This window comes from Eptesicus fuscus, chromosome 1 (genome assembly GCF_027574615.1).
Source record: "Eptesicus fuscus isolate TK198812 chromosome 1, DD_ASM_mEF_20220401, whole genome shotgun sequence".
NCBI classification, from domain to species: Eukaryota; Metazoa; Chordata; class Mammalia; order Chiroptera; family Vespertilionidae; genus Eptesicus; species Eptesicus fuscus.
The window spans coordinates 34293734-34311479 of NC_072473.1; the positions used below are offsets into that span (position 1 = coordinate 34293734).

General features: G+C 41.7%; 1 protein-coding gene across 1 annotated transcript in view; it reads left to right on the plus strand.

Annotated features, from left to right (window-relative positions):
• LOC103304817 (spermine synthase-like) overlaps window positions 1-17746 on the plus strand; it is a 99051-nt gene that overhangs the window by 5099 nt on the left and 76206 nt on the right. The window contains 1 exon segment of the mRNA XM_054715351.1: window positions 9444-9681. Within this exon segment, the coding sequence (XP_054571326.1) occupies window positions 9444-9681 (238 nt within the window).

Below are 17746 nucleotides of genomic sequence, written 5' to 3' on the forward strand. Positions count from 1 at the left end.
CAGTTGTTACTTTTCCTCTTGCATTTCTGATTTTATTTATTTGAGTTCTCTCTCTTCGTTTCTTGATGAGTCTGGCTAAAGCTTCCCAATCGTGTTCATCTTTTCAAACATCAAGCTCTTGGTATCATTGATATTTTGTACTGTTTTTTAGTCTCTGTGTCACTTATTTACACTCTGATCTTTATTATTTCTTGTCTTCTACATACTCTGGGCTTTTCTTATTGTTCTCTAACAAATTTTTTATTTGAATGTTTAAATAATTTATTTAACCTTTTTCTGGATTCTTGAGGTAGGCCTGTAATGGTATGAATTTCCTTCTCGGGACTGGTTTCATTGTGTCCCATAGATTTTGGCTTGGTTTGTGAAGGAAAAAAAGGTACACAAATTCAGGAAGCACAGGGAATCCCAAGCAAGAAAAATCCAAATAGGCCCACACCTAGACACATCATAGTTAAAATGTCAAAAATTAAACACAAAGAGAAAATCTTAAAGGCAACAACAGAAAAGCAATCTGTTACCTACAAGGGACCTCCCATAAGCTGTCAGTTAAGTTCTTAACAGAAACTCTAAAAGCCAGAATGGAATTGCATGAGGTGTTCAAGGTAATGGAAGGCAAAGATCTGAAACTAGGACTACATTATCCAGCAAGGTGATCTCTCAAAATAAAAGTGAAATAAAGAGCTTTTGAGCCAAAATAAAAATGCTAAAAGAGATTATTACTACCAAACCAGCATTTCAAAAAATATTAAAGGGACTGCTGTAATAATAATAATAAGAAGAAATATATATAGGGAAACATAGTCATAAAGAATAAAATTTATGCCCTAGCCGGGTTGGCTCAGTGGATAGAGTATCAGCCTATGGACTGAACGGTCCTGGGTTTGATTCCAGTCAAGGGCACATGCCCAGGTTATGGGCTCAATCCCTAGTAGGGGTCTTGCAAGAGGCAGCCAATCAATGATTCTCTCTCATCATTGATATTTCTATCTCTTTCCCTCTTTCTTTCTCTCTCTTAAATCAATAAAAATATTTTTAAAAAATAAAATAAAATAAAGGAAATTCTGACTATTAATCTAAAAATATTCAAACCTGTAAAGAATTTTTTAAAAATAATAAAATTTGCAATAAATAAATACTTATCAATAATAATTTTAAATGTAAATACATTAAATGATTCAATCAAAAGATTTAGAATAGCTAGTAGCAGCTCGAACTCAGCAGAGCAGGAAGCTCATGGTGAAGTTTTGTGGAATGGTGGTAAAGCCGACATATTTGGAGGACATGTTGATATCCTTGGGTAAACCTGGGGACTTGAAATATAAGTTCTGCATGATGGTGGCTGGGTTCCTTCTGAGACCAGGGATAATTCATAAATAAACCTGTCCTCAAATAATCCACTGGGAGGAATTGACCATAGGAATCAAGGGATCCAAGTGTCAGTTTGCCTGCACAACCATGGAAACAAGGTGGCAGCATAGGTAAACACCGTACTAACTGCCTCCCACAACCCCCTAAAAATTATAACTAAATTACAAAACAACCCTCATTCAGAATCACCTGAAATCTGACTGAATGGCAGTCCTAAAACTAGAGAAGTAAAGAAAAAAGCACATTGAAAATGGTAGGAGGAGCAGAGGCACAGAATGGACAAGACCAACACACAGGTGATAGTTTTCTTTAAATTGGGATAGATATCTTAGCTTCAGAGACCCCGGCCCCTGAGTAGTAAGGGGTCCCAGCCCCACACCAGACCCCCAGCCCAGGGTTCCAGACCTGGAAAGAGAAGTTCCCATAACGTCAGGCTATAAAAACCAGCAGAAATTGTGGCTGAGTGACATGGAAGCTGCTAGGGACCCAGTTATTCCTCTTAAAGGCTCTTTACACAAACTGACTCAGACTCGATCCCTCTGAGCTCCAGCACCACGTGGCTTTGGGGGACTCAGGGACATACGGAGGGGTGGCTAGATTGTCTGTCATCAGGGCAGGAACTCAGGGACACATTCTCCCAGACAAGGGTGCTTATGAGGGTCATTGTTCCTGTGCTGAGACCTCTCCTGTCACAGGGCTGACTGGCAGACATATCTGAGTCTCCCTTAGGCTGGCTCACATGGTTCATTCCACCCTGGTGATTCTCTGAGACCTCACCCCATCCAATTAGCAGGACCACCCAATTTGTTTGCAGCTGCTTTTCCATATGAATTATCTGTCCTGGCTCAGGCTGCAGACTTTGCTAAAATCTCTCAAGCAAGCAATCGCTGGTGTCAGTGTGCTCCAAACCTATCAGTGAAAGGCTCAAGACTCAGCACTATCGTCATTCCTGCCTTGCTTCACAGCTGAGCCTCAAAGCCTTGGCACTTCCAAGCCCAATACAAGTAGCAGCCAGCTACAGACCTCTCTATAGCTCCTGCAAGGTGGCTCCAGGCAGTGGATGACTTTGCATCTTTCAGGAGGTTCCAGAGCCAGTGCACCAGGTGGGACAGCTTTAGACCATACCAGATTAGAACTCTACACATCCATAATTGACACACTCATGGGGCAGATTCAGTGAGCACCAAAGCCCCACTAATGCAAGTCCTGCTCCATGGGGTGTCTCCTACACAGCTGCTCTTCCACTGTAGTCATAGCTGGTCATTACAGCCAACTGGCCTGGAGGTCAATTCCTCCCACTAAGGCCAATAACAATCAAGGTTCAACTACAAGACTGTGCACACAGCCCACATAGGAGCATACCTCAAGTGGCCAGTTCAGGTGACAGGGGAAGCTGAGCCACTGGGCCCTACATGACACCTACTACACCAGGCCACTATACCAATTCCAGGAGAAATAGCAGCTCTACCTAATACATAGAAACAAATACAGGGAAGCAGCCTAAATGTGGAGACAAAGAAACATGTCACAACTTAAAGAAACGGAAGCAAGGAAACTACTGGACACAGAGTTCAAAACCATGGTTATAATTTTAGTCAAGGAACTTAATAAGAGCTTCAAGGGACTTAGTGAGACTTTCAAGGATCTTGAGAATTTCAAAAACATGAAAAAGACCAGTCAGATATTAAGCATACATTAACTGAAATAAAGAAATATTTACAGAACAAAGATGGCGACCGGCAAGAAGGTAGAAAGGGAGGGTTTGTGAGAGAGTGAGGGAGCGATAGAGTAGTGTGTGGACATGTGTGGTGTGTGTGAGTGAGAGCTAGAGACAGTTATATCCTATAAGTCTTCCAAGGAGCTGCCAAACCGGGCAGTCTTAGACGGTGAAACCCCGCTGCCACCGCAAATACTCCAGGGAGGACACCGCTGGCACAGAGACCATGCTATCTTGAAGAACAGAACTGCTTGATTCTACGATCCTAGCCTTGCCACTACCCAATCTGGTCTCAGTTGCAAACCAGGACCCTACAGCCACTCGGGTAAAAGACTTGCAACCACAGCTGCAGACTCAGGGACACCAAGACCCCAGGAACTCTGGCTGTAGATTTCTGTGAGTCAGAGCCAATCCCCCTCCCCACAGGCCCTGAAGCAGTGGCATAGAAACTTCCAGAACCTCTCCAAACAAACAGGCCTCCTGCCCACACACAGCAGCAGCAGTTCTACCTGAATTTGAGCCTTGGTGTGCGGACAAGGGAAGTTTGTTTCCCGTGACCAGACTCCACACCCAGGCAGGGAGGCAGTGCTGAATTTGAGCCTGGGGGCACAAACTCAGGGAGTTTGTTTCCCATAACCAGACCCTGCCCCCAAGCAGGGAGGCTGTGCTGAATTTGAGCCTAGGTGCGTGATCTTGGGAAGTTTGTTTTCCACAACCAGACCCCGTGCCCACACAGGGGAGCAGTGCTGAATTTCATCCTGGGGGCATGAATTCGGGGAGTTTGTTTCCCACGACCATACCCTGCGCCCAAGGAGGGAGACTGTGCTGAATTTGAGCCTAGGTTTGCAATCTTGGGGAGTTTGTTTTCCATAACCAGACTCTGCGCCCATGAGGGAGGCAGAGCTGAATTTGAGCCTGGGGTCGCAAACTCAGGGAGTTTGTTTCCCGTGACCAGACCCTGCACCCAAGCAGGGAGGCAGTGCTGAATTTGAGCCTGGGTGCACGGACATGGGGAGTTTGTTTCCTGCATTGCACACCTACGTGACTAGACCCCATACCCACACTGGGCAGCAGTGCCACCTGACTTTGATTTAGGTCAAGCACCCACAGAAGGCTGTTTTCCTCAGGGCAGGAGTGGACCTCCTGCCAACACAGTGCAACTGTGCAACCCTGTCCCCCAAGCAGACTGGGGACACTGATTCTCCATGCAAGAGGCAGCACTGAGAACCAGTGACTTGACTCTCTGTCTCATCGTGAGCACATGGGATCCATGATTCCTGGTGCATTCACACTAAGAGCCAGTGACTAATTCTTGGTGCATGCAAACACAGGGACCCTGATTCTCGGCACAAGACCACACCAAGCAACAGAGACTCTGATACTCAATTCTTGGAGTGGACACAGGGGGTCTCTGACTCCTGACACACACTAGGAGACTCTGATATTTGGCACATGCCAGCGGGGACTCTGTTTCAGCATGGTTCATCAGGGTCCCTGATTCTAGGTGCATACATGAGGCCACACCAAGTGCCTGTGACTGTGATCCTAGGTGAGTGTGGATCCCACCAACCCATGGCAGCCAAACGTCTTGGTGTCAAAGCTCTTTAGTGGCACTCGGGTGTGCAAAGCTCACACTGCACATGGCCCAGGCCCCTGCAACTCAACATTTGAACCTTTGGGTGATAGTCAGAATGTGTAGACAACGAAAGAATCCCCAGAAGAAAGAAAAGGAGGAATCGCCAAGAAAGGAAATAAGTGAAACAGAGGCATGCAACATGACAGAAAAATAATTCAGAGTAATGGCCTTACAGTTCATACACCGGATAGATGAGACAATCAACAACTTATGCAAAAATCAGGAAGAACTCAAAAGTGATATAGCTACAATCAAAAACACCATGAAATGTTTCAACAGTGGACTAGAAGAAGCAGAAGAATGAATTAGTGAGTTATAAGATAAGACACAGAAACAAGCCCAATCTGAACAGCAACTGGAGAAAAAAATTAAAAAGCAGGAGGAGAGCCTAAGGGAGCTTTGGGACAATGCAAAACAAAGTAACTTACATATAATAGGGCTGCCAGAAGGACAAGAAGAGCAGCAAGGATTAGAAAATCTATTTGAAGAAATAATGACAGAAAAATTCCCTGATATAGGGAAGAAAAAAGTTACACAAGTACAGAGAGTCCGAAGCAAGATGAATCCCAAAAGACCCACACCAAGACATGTCATAATTACAATAGCAAATGTTAAAGACAAAGAGGGAATCTTAAAGGCAGCAAGAGAGAAACAGAGAGTTACCTACACAAAGGAACCTCATCAGATTATCAAATGATATCTCAACAGAAACACATCAAGCTAGAAGGGAATGGAAGGAGGTATAAAAGGTGTGGCAAAGCAAAGGACTGAAGCCAAGAATAGTCTATTCAGCAAGACTATCAACCAAAATTGAAGGGTAAATCAGGAGTTTCACAGACAAATATAGGCTAGGAAAGTTTATCATTACCAAGTCAGCAATGCAAGAAATGCTAAAAGGAATGCTATAAAAAGAATAAATAAAAAGGTAAGAAGGAACACAGGCTCATAAATAGAAATGGCTACAAACAAGTACCTTTCAATAATAACTTTAAACATAAACGGAATAAATGTTCCAATCAAAATATATCAAGTGGCTGAATGGATAAGAAAACATGACACATATATATGCTATCTACAGGAAACCCACCTCAGAACAAGGGACTCACACAGACTGAAAGTGAAGGGATGGAAAAATATCTTTCAGGCAAATGGAAATGAAAAAAAAAGCTGGGGTAGCAATACTTATATCTGACAAAATAGACCTCAAAGTGAAGGCAATAACAAGAGATAAGGAAGGCCACTTCATAATACTAAAGGGATTGATACAACAAGAGGATATAACCCTGATAAACATATATGCACTCAATGCAGGAGCACCCAAATACATTAAAAAACTACTGGATGATATCAAGGGAGAGATAAACAACAATACAATAATAGTAGGGTACTTTAATACAACACGAACATCCCTGGTTAAATCCTCTAGACAAAAAAATCAGCAAAGAACAGCATCTTAAATGACTCACTAGATCAGATGGACTTAATTGACATCTTAAGAACATTTCACCGCAAAGCCACAGAATATATGTTCTTCTCAAGTGCACATGGACATTTTCAAAAATAGACCACATATTGGGTCACAAGAAAATTCTCCCCAAATTCAAGAAAATTGAAATCATACCAAACATCTTCTCAGATCACAATGGATTAATATTAGAAATAAGCTACAATAAAAACAATCCAAAAAACTCAATCACTTGGAAGCTCAATAGCTTGCTATTAAACAGTGATTTGGTTACCAATGAGACCAATGAAGAAATTAAAAACATCATGGTAACTAATGACAATAAAAACACAACAATCCAAAATCTATGGGACACAATGAAAGCAGTCCTGAGAGGTAAGTTTACAGCTCTACAGGCCTACCTCAAAAAAAAAAAAAAAAAATGGTAGTAAATCACCTAACTCTAGAACTCAAATAATTTGAAAGAGAGCAACAAGAAAAGCCCAGAGTGAGCAGAAGGAAGTAAATAATAAAGATCAGAGCAGAAATAAATGACATAGAGACCAAAGAAACAATACAAAAGATCAATAAATCTAGTTCTTTGAAAGGATAAACAAGATTGATGAACCTCTAGCCAAGCTCACCAAGAAGCAAAGAGAGAAGACCCAAATAAACAAAATCAGAAATGAAAGAGGCGAAATAACAACAGACCTCACAGAAATACAAAGGATTGTTAAAAAATAATATTAAAAACTTTATTCCAACAAAGTAGACAACCTGGAGGAAACTGACATATTCCCAGAAAAATACAACCTTCCAAAACTCAATCAGAAAGAATCAATAAACCTCAATAGGCTGAAAACTATGGAAGAAATCGAAGCAGTCATCAAAAAGCTTCCAGCAAACAAAACCCCAGGGACAGACAGCTTCAGAGGGGAGTTATACCAAACATTCAAGGAAGAATTAAAACCAATTCCCTCAGACTATTCTAAAGAATTCAAGAGGAAGGAACACTTCCACGATTATTCTATGAATCCAGCATCATCCTAATACTAAGACCAGATAAAGACAACACAATGAAAGAGAATTATAAGACAATATCCATCATAAACAAAGATGAGAAAATCCTCAACAAAATTCTAGCAAATCGGATCCAGCAGTATATCAGAAAGATCATACAACATGACGAAGTAGGGTTTATCTTGGGGCTGCAAGTATGGTACAATATCTGCAAATCAATAAATGAGATACATCACATAAACAAAATGAGAGATTAAAATCTCATAGTCATATAAATTGATGCAGAAAAAGCATTTGACAAAATCCAACACCCTTTCTCGATAAAAACTCTCAACAAAGTGGGAATAGAAGGATCATACCTCAACACAATAAAGGCAATATATGACAAACTCACAGCCAACATTATACTCAATGGACAAAAACTAAAACCATTTCTCCTAAGAACAGGAAAAAGACAGGGATGCCCACTCTCACCACTCCTGTTTAAGATAGTACTGGAAGTACTAGCCATTGTGATTAGACAAGAAGAAGAAATAAAAGGCATCCAAATTGGAAAAGAAGAATTAAAATTGTCCTTATTCACAGATGACATGATACTCTACATAGAAAACCCTAAAGACTCTATAAAAAAATTATTAGACTTAATAAGTGAATTTGGCAATGTAGCAGGATATAAAATTAACACCAAGAAATTCATGGTATTTCTATACAGTAATAGTATAATAGAACTTTCAGAATGAGAGACTAAAAAAGCAATCCTATATACCATTGCACCCCCCCCCCAAAAAAAAATTAAGATACCTGGGATTAAACTTAACTAAGGCGGTAAAAGACCTATATGTGAAAAAGTACACGACTCTGAAAAAAGAGATAGAGGAAGACATAAACAGATGGAAGAACATACAATTTTCATGGATGGGTAGAATCAACATCATCAAAATGTCCCTGTTACCCAAAACAATCTATAGATTCAATGCAATCCCCAATAAAATGCCAATGGAATGTTTTAAAAACCTAGAATGAACTCTCCAAAAATTGATCTGGAATAAAAAAAGACCCCGAATAGCTGTAGCGATCCAATGAAAGAAGGAAAAAGTAGGTGGGATCTAAATACCAGATATCAAGCTGTATTGCAAAGACACTGTTCTCAAAACAGCCTGGTATTGGCACAAGAACAGACATATAGATAAATGGAATAGAATAGAGAACCCAGAAATCGACCCAAACCACTATGCCAATTTAATACTCGACAAAGGGGGCATGGACATACATTGGAGTCAAGACAGTCTCTTCAATAAATGGTGCTGGGAAAATTGGACAGATACATGCAAAAAAATGAAACTAGTCCAGCAACTTACACCATATACAAAGATAAACTCAAAAGGGTTAAAAGACTTAAACATAATACGGGAAACCATAAAAATACTAGAGGAATCCACAGGCAGCAAAATCTCAGACACATGCTGAAGGAATTTCTTCACTAATACTGCCCCCAGGGCCATGGAAACTAAAGAGAAATAAACAAATGGGACTACATCAAAATAAAATGCTTTTGAACAGAAAAGGAAACCATCAACAAAACAACAAGAAAGCCCACTGCATGGGAGAACATATTTGCCAATGTTATCACTGATAAGGGTTTTATCTACAACATTTATAGGGAACTCATACAACATAACAAAAGGAAGATAAACAATCCAATCAAAAAATGGGCAATGGCCCTAAATAGATACTTTTTGAAAGAAGACAGAAGGAAGGCCAAGAGACATATGAAAACATGCTCAAAGTCACTAATCATTTGACAGATGCAAATCAAAATGAAAACTCAGTACCATCTCACACCTGTCAGAATGGCTATCATAAACACATCAACAGGAGGACCAAGATGGCAGCATAGGGTGGATGCCTGTTTGTTGCCTACCACAACAATTTTGAAACTACAACTGGAAAACAGAGCAGACACCATCCAGAACCACCAGAGGGCTGGCTGAGCGAATGCTCTACAACTAGAATAAAAGAGAGGGGGACGCGGGATGATGCTGATGCCAGTGAGCCAAAGATCACACTTTAAGAACTACGGCTCTGGCGACACAATAGCGGCCTGGAACGTGCTCAGTGCGGTTCCCCAGGTGGTCTCTGGCTGAGGGGACGGCTCTGCTCACTGCTGAGCACGGACAGATGAGCCCCTGGGGGACATGGGGTGGGAGACTCCGCGCTTGATGACCTCCGAGTCCTCGAGAATCTCTGCGCCCCGAAAGGGGCCAGGTGCGCACTCCCGGTGACCGGCCGCCGCGACCGGCCGCCGCTGCAGATCTGAGCGCCATCACAGTGACCTCGGACCAGCCCGCCACAGCGCAACGGGCACACCGGAGCCTCGCCGAGTCCGCCGCACAGCGAGTTCCTCGGCAGCCGCACCGGAACTTTGAGAAAATGGCCGGAGGAATTGCTGAGAACGAATTGACAGATGGGAGTTGGGATTGGGAAGATGAGGCCCAGGTAGGTCCCAAATCCAGGAGCACTCGCCTGGCGACTGGTTGCCGTTGCAGACCCGAGTGCCGCTGCAGCGACCTCGGACCAGCCCACCGCTGTGCACCGGGTGCACTAGAGCTTCGCCAAGCCCGCCGCCCAGCATGTTCTGCGGCAGCCGCCCAGGAGCTTTGAGAAAATGGCCAAAGTAATTGCTGAGAGGGAATTGACCGACAGGAATTGGGATCAAGAAGACGAAGCCCCGCTGGGTCCCGGGTCCAGGTGAAGCCACGCGCCCCTGGGTCCAGGTGAGGCCACACACCCCTGGGTCCGGGCGAGGCTGGGTCCCGGGTCCGGGTGAGGCCACACGCCCCTGGGTCCGGGTGAGGCTGCATTCCGGGTCCAGGTGAGGCCGCACGTCCCCGGGTCCAGGTGAGGCCACACGCCCCTGGGTCTGGGTGAGGCCATGCGCCCCTGTGTCTGGGTGAGGCTGGGTCCCGGGTATGGGTGAGGCTGCTCCCCTGGGTCCAGGAGAGGCCACGTGCCCCTGGGTCTGGGTGAGGCTGGAACCTGGGCCCAGGTGAGGCCGCATGCCCCTGGGTCCGGGTGAGGCCATGCCCCTGGGTCCGGGCGAGACCAAACCAGAGGGAGTCAGACCTGCATTACCACCATATGTCCACCATCCAGAACTGAAAAGTCAGTGCTGACATGTACCCATAAGGAACTGGTGGAAATTGGGTCTCAAAAGAACTGTTGATCCAGAAAGAAACTCACTACAGACTGATTCATTTGCCTGTCAACATAACTATTATTGCTCGTCTCACATTCGGTTCTTATAAGTATATTTCTAGTAACACATGATCTCACTCATCTAGGGGAAATGATGAACAACATAGACTGATGAACAAGAACAGACCCAGAAACAAGGAGGCATCGATCGGACTGTCGGGCCTCAGAGGGAGGGGAGGGGAGGGTGGGGGTAGGGGGGATAGATTAACCAAAGGACTTGTGTGCATGCATACAAGCCTAACCAATGGTTAAGGACAACAGGGGGGTGGGGGCATCCATGGGGACGGGTGTGGGATGGGAATGGGGGAATGAGGACAAATATGTGACACCTTAATCAATAAAGAAATTAAAAAAAAAACAACAACACATCAACAAATGACAAGCATTGGTGAGGATGTTTAGAAAAAGGAACCCTCGTGCACTGCTGGTGGGAATGCAGACTGGTGCAGCCACTGTGGAGAACAGTATGGAGTTTCCTCAATAATTAAACATGGAACTCCCATTTGACCAGTAATACCACTTCTCGGAGTATACCCCAAGCAAACAGAAACACCAATCAGAGAGGATATATGCACCCCTATGTTCATAGCAGCACAATTCACAATAGCTAAGATTTTGAAACAGCCTAAGTGCTCATCAGCAGATGAGTGAATTAAAAAATTTGGTACTTTTACACAATGGAATACTATGCTGTGGTAATAAAGAAGGAATTCTTACCTTTTCAACAGCATGAATGGAACTGGAGAGCATTATGCTAAGTGAAAAAAGCCCCTGTCAGAGAATAATAAATATCACACGATCTCACTCATTTATGTAATATAATGAACAAGTAAACTGATGTTGTAATATAATGAACAACAAAAACAGATCCAGAGACAAGAAAGCATTGATCAGAAACCTCAGAGGGAAGGTGGGGGAGGGTGGAGGTAAGGGAGAGTGATCAACCAAAGGACTTATATGCATGTATATAAACCTAACCAATGGACACGGGGAACAGGTGGGTGAGGGCATGATTGGGGGTTTGGGAGGTATAATGGGGGATGAATAATACCTTATTCAATAAAGAAATTAAAAAAGAAGAAGAAATATTTACAAGGATTCAACAATAGAGTAGAGGATTCAGTAATTCAAATCAATGATTTGGAACATTGGAAGCAAAAAGCACCCAATCAGAAGAGCAAAAATAAAAAAGAATCTATAAATATGACAATAGGCCCTAGTTGGATTGGCTCAGTGGATAGAGCGTCGGCCTGTGGACTGAAGGGTCCCAGGTTTGATTTTAGTCAAGGGCACATGCCCAGTTTTCAGGCTCAGTCCCCAGTGGGGGATGTGCAGGAGGCAGCTGATCAATGATTCTCTCTTATAATTGATGTTTATATCTCTCTCTCCCTCTCCCTTTCTCCCTGAAATCAATAAAATATATTTTAAAAATAAAATAAATAATATATAAATATGAGAATAGTGTAAGGAGATTCTGGAACAACTTTAAGCATACCAACATTCACATTATGGTTGTCCCAGAAGAAGAAAGAGAGCAAGATATTGCAAATCTATTTGAAGAAATAATGACAGAAAACTTCCCCAACCTGGTGAATGAAATAGAGTTATAAGTCCAGGAAGCACAGGGAGTTCCAAATAAGAGGAACTCAAAGAGCCCCATACCTTGACACATCAGAATTAAAATGCAAAGGATTAAAGACAAAGACAGAATCTTAAAAGCAGCAGGAGAAAAGAGAAAAGGGAGCACCCATAGGACTGTCAGCTGATTTCTCAACAGAAACTTTGCAGGACAGAAGGGAGTGGCAAGAAATATTCAGTGATGAATAGCAAGGACCTTTAACCAAGCTAAGCTATATTTTTGAATTAATGATCAGATAAAGAACTTCACAGACAAGAAAAAGCTAAAGGAGCTCATCATCACCAAACTAGTATTACATGAAATGTTGAAAGGCATTATTAAAAAGAGGAAGAAAGAAGAAGAAGAAGAAGAAGAAGAAGAAGAAGAAGAAGAAGAAGAAGAAGAAGAAGAAGAAGAAGAAGAAGAAAAAGGAAAAGGAGGAGGAGGAGGAGGAGGAGGAGGAGGAGGAGGAGGGGAAGAGAACAAGAACAAGAAGCAGAACAAGAAGGGTAAGATAAAAATATGAACAATAAAATGGAAATAAACACACATCTATCAACAATTGAATATAAAATAAACAAACAAGAAAGCTAATGAACAAAATAAGCTGGTGAATAAAAAAAGAATCAGAGGTATTAAAACATGAAACAGACTGACGAATCTCAGAGGGAAGGGGGAGCAGGAAGAGATTAACCACAAAGATTGTATATGCATTACTTATGGACACATACAATAGGGTGGTGAAGGCCTGAGGTGGGACATGTACTAGGAGGAGGGGGGTAATGGGAAGAGAAAAGGAGGTTATCTGCAATATTCTCAACAATAAAGATTTTTTTAAAGAGATAGGGTAGCTGAATGGATATATATATATATATATATATATATATATATATTCTAGCTTTCCCGTTGCAGGAAAATTCCTGCAATGGGATTTCCTGCTGCACTCTACCCCGCCTCCGTTCTCCCTTGCCGCCCGCCTCGCCTTCTCCTCCAGCCCTCCTGTGTTTCCCTTCACCCCCGGCCCCGCCTCCGCCCCACCCTTGTCACCGGCCCCGCCTTCTCCTCCAGCCCACCTGCGTTTCCCTTTGCCCCCGGCCCCGCCTCCGCCCCGCCCTTGCCGCCCACCTCGCCTTCTCCTCCAGCCCGCCCGCGTTTCCCTTCGCCCCCGGCCCCGCCTCCGCCCCAGCCTTGTCACCGGCCCCGCCTTCTCCTCCAGCCGGCCCGCGTTTCCCTTCGCCCCCGGCTCCGCCTCCGCCCCACCCTTGTCACTGGCCCTGCCTTCTCCTCCAGCCCACCCGCGTTTCCCTTCGGCCCCGGCCCCGCCTCCGCTCCGCCCTTGCCGCCGGCCCCGCCTTCTCCTCCAGCCCGCCTTCGTTTCCCTTCGCCTATGGCCCTGACTTCGCTCCTCCCTTCTCCTCCCCCCGCCCCCCTGGCTTGCTTGCTTCTTCGAAGCTTTACTCCCCTTTGCAGCTCTTGGCTTCTTTCGACACTGTCTTGATATGCAAATTAGCCGCCATCTTTGTTGGGGCAATTTGCATACTCGTCCTGATTGGTTGGTGGGCGTGGCTTGGCTTGTGGGCGTGGCTTAGGTGTAGCGAAGGTGCGGTCAATTTGCATATTTGTCTATTATTAGATATATGTATTTCCTATAAGATACCCACCTCAGAAAAAATGATACACAAAGGCTGAAAGTGAATCCATGCAAATGGGAATGAAAAAAACAGAGGTAGTGATATTTATATCTGTCAAAATTAACTTCAAAGCAAAGACCATAAGAAGACACAAAGAAGTTCACTACATAATACTAAAGAGATTGATCCAACAAGAGGATATAATCCAGGTAAACATTATGCAGCCAATATAGGACCAACTAAATATGTATTACTCTTGGAGGACTTTAAGGGAGAGGTCAATAGCAATACATTCACAGTAGGGCACTTCAACACCCCAGTGACTCCACTGGATAGAAATTAAAAAAAAAAATCAACAATGAAATAGTGACCCTAAATGATACACTAGACTAGATGGATTAATTGACATTTACAGAACATTTCAAAACCAAAGCTGCATAATATACATTCTTCCCCAGTCCACATGGGTCATTCTCAAAGATAGAACACATTTTAGGACACAAACTAAGTTCAAGAAGATTGAAATCATATCAAGCATCTTCTTGAATCACAATGGCATGAATCTGAAGATCAACTACAATAAAAACCCTCAAAAATATTCAAACACATGGAGGCTAAATAACATGTTATTAAACAATGAATGGGTTACCAAGGAGATCAAGGAAGATATCAAAAACTTCCTGGAAACAAATGAAAATGAACAACAACCCAAAATACATGGGACACAGCAAAAGCAGTCCCGAGCCAGGCTGATGTGGCTCAGTGGTTGAGCATCAACTCATGAACCAGGAGGTCACAGTTTAACTCCTGGCCACGGCACATGGCTGGGTCACCAGCTCAACCCCTGGTATGGGGCATGCAAGAGGCAGTCAATTAATGATTCTCTCTAAACACTGATGTTTCTTTCTTTCTCCTCTCCTCTTTTCTCCTCTCTTAAATCATAAAAAAAAATACATTTTTTTTTTAAAAATCAGTCCTGAGAGAAAAGTTCATAATACTACAGGCCCACCTCAAGAAACAAGAAAAATGCTAATAACCTACCTAATCCTACAATGAAAATAATTAGAGAGAGTGAAACAAGAAAAGCCAAAGTAGAAGGAAGGAAATAATAAAGATTAGAGCAGAAATAAATGACATAGAGAGTAAAAAAAGAATACAAAGATCAATGAAACCAAGAGCTGGTTATTTGGATGAACCAGCAGCCAGACTCATCAGGAAACAAAGATAGAGGACCCAAAGAAATAAAATAAAAAATGAAAGAAGTGAAATAAGAACTGAAATACAAAGGATTATAAGAAAATATTGCAAACAACTATATGCCAACAAAATGGACAAGCTTTGCAAAATGGACAAATTCAGAGAAACATATAATTTTCCCAAACTGACTCAGGAAGAATCAGAAGCTCTGAAGAGACCAATAAGAACTAATAAAATTGAAGTACTAATCTAAAACTTCCCAACAAACAAAAGTACTGGACCAGATGGTTTCACAGGGGAATTTACCAAACATTCAAAGAAGAACTAATACCTATAATCCTCAAACTATTACAAAAAGTGTCAAGATGGAAGACTTCCAACCTATTTTTATGAGGACAGAATTATCCTAATTCCAAAACAAGATAAAAACACCAGAAAGAAAGAAAATTACAGGCCAATATCACTGCTGAATGTGTATGCCAAAACTCTCAACAAAATATTAGTAAATCAGATCCAAAAATATATTTAAAAGATTATTCCCCATGACAAAGTGTAATTTATCCCAAAGATGCATGACTGATACAGCATTTGCAACTTAATAAATGTGATACATCATGTAAACAAAATGAAAGATAAAAATTACATGATATTATCTGATTGTATCAATAGATGCAGATAAAGCATTTGACAAAATTCAGCACCCATTTTTGATAAAACTCTTAGCAAAGTGGGAATAGAGGGATCATACTTCAACCCAATAAATGCCACATGTGACAACCCACAGCCCATATCATACTCAATGGGCAAAAATTTAAAGCATTTCCCTTAAGAACAGGAATAAGACTGTGATGTCCACTTTCACCACTCTTATTCAACATAGTACTGGAAATCTTAATCACAGTGATCAGACAAGAAGAAGAAATAAAAGGCATCCAAATTGGAAAGGAGGAATCAAACTGTCATTATTTGCAGATGACATGATATTGTACATAGAAAACACAAAAATACCCACTCAAAACCTGCTAGATTTAATAAAATAATTTGGCTAAATATCAAGATACAAAATTGACATCCAGAAACCACTGACATTTTTATACACCAAGAATGAACTCTCAGAATGAGAAACTAAAAATAAATAAATAAATCACATTTACCATTGCAACAACTACAAAAAAGATACCTAGAAATAAATATAACCAAGGAGGTGAAAGACATATTTGGAAAACTACAGGCATTGAAAAAAGAAATAGAGGAAGATACAAACAACAGGAATAATATACCATATTCATGGATTGGTAGAATTAACATCATTAAATACTACCCAAAGCAATCTATAGATTCAATGCAATCCCTATTAAAATACCAATGGCATATTTCACAGTTCTAGAATAAACACTACAAAAATTTATATGGAACCAGAAAAGACCCAGAATAGCCACAGTAATCTTGAGAAAGAAGAGCAAAGTTAGAAGGGTTCACATTACCAGATAGCAAACTGTACTATAAAACCATTGTAATAAATGAAAAAAAGAAAAAAAAAAAGCCTGGTACTGGCACAAGAACAAGCATATAGATCAATGAAACAGAAGAGAGAAGTCAGAAATCCACCCATGCCATTTTGGTCAATTAATTTTTGACTAAGGCAAGAGCATACTTTGGAGTAAAGTCAGCCTCTTCAATAAATGGTGTTGGGAAAATTGGACAGGTACATGCAATAAAAAATGAAACTATATCTCCAACTTATACCATATTCAAGAATAAACTCAAAACAGATGAAATACTTAAATTTAAGTCTTGAAACTGTAACATCCTAGAAGAAATCATAGACTGCCAAATCTCAGTAATCTATTATAGATATATTTTTGCAGATACATCTCCTAGTGCTGTGGTCGGCAAACTGCGGCCTCGCGAGCCACATGCAGCTCTTTGGCCCCTTGAGTGTGGCTCTTCCACAAAATACCACGGCCTGGGCGAGTCTATTTTGAAGAAGTGGCGTTAGAAGAAGTTTAAGTTTAAAAAATTTGGCTCTCAAAAGAAATTTCAACCATTGTACTGTTGATATTTGGCTGTGTTGACTATTGAGTTTGCCAACCTAGTGCAAGGGAAACAAAGGAAACAATAAACAAATGTGACTACATACAAATTAAAGCTTCTACGTACAACCGGAGGCCCGATTCATGAAATCTATGCAAGGGCCTTGGCCCTGGCCCCTGCCTGCCTCCGTAGCCAGGGGCCTCTGCCGCCTCTGCTACGGCCCCCGCCTGCTGTGGCTTTGTCCAGAAGGAAGGACTTCCAGAAGGATGTCTGGTCTAATTAGCATTATGATGCTTTTTTTATTATAGATAACTAATACCTGGAAACTACTCAAAGGCCCATTAGTAAATGGATGAGTTGATAAGAAAGCTGTGGTACATTTACACAATCAAATAATATGCAGCTGTATAAAAGAAATATCTCTTATCTTTTGAAAAAGCATGGAGGGAACTGGATATTATTATGCTAAGTGAAAGATAAGTATCACATGATCTCACTTATATGTGGAATCTAATGAACAAAATAAGCTAATGAACAAATACTTTCAACAATAAAGATAGATAGATAGATGATAGATAGATAGATAGATAGATAGATAGATAGATAGATAGATAGATAAAAATAGACCCAGACACATGGAAGCATGGAACAGATTGATGAATCTCAGAGGGTGTGAGGGAAGAGAATAACCAAAGAACTTATTCGTATATATGCATAACTCATGGGCACAGAGAATACTGTGGTAAACTTGGGGTGGGGCTGGTGTGGTGTTGAGGGAGTTAAAGTATTGTAATACTTTCAACAATAAAGATAAATAAATAAAAAT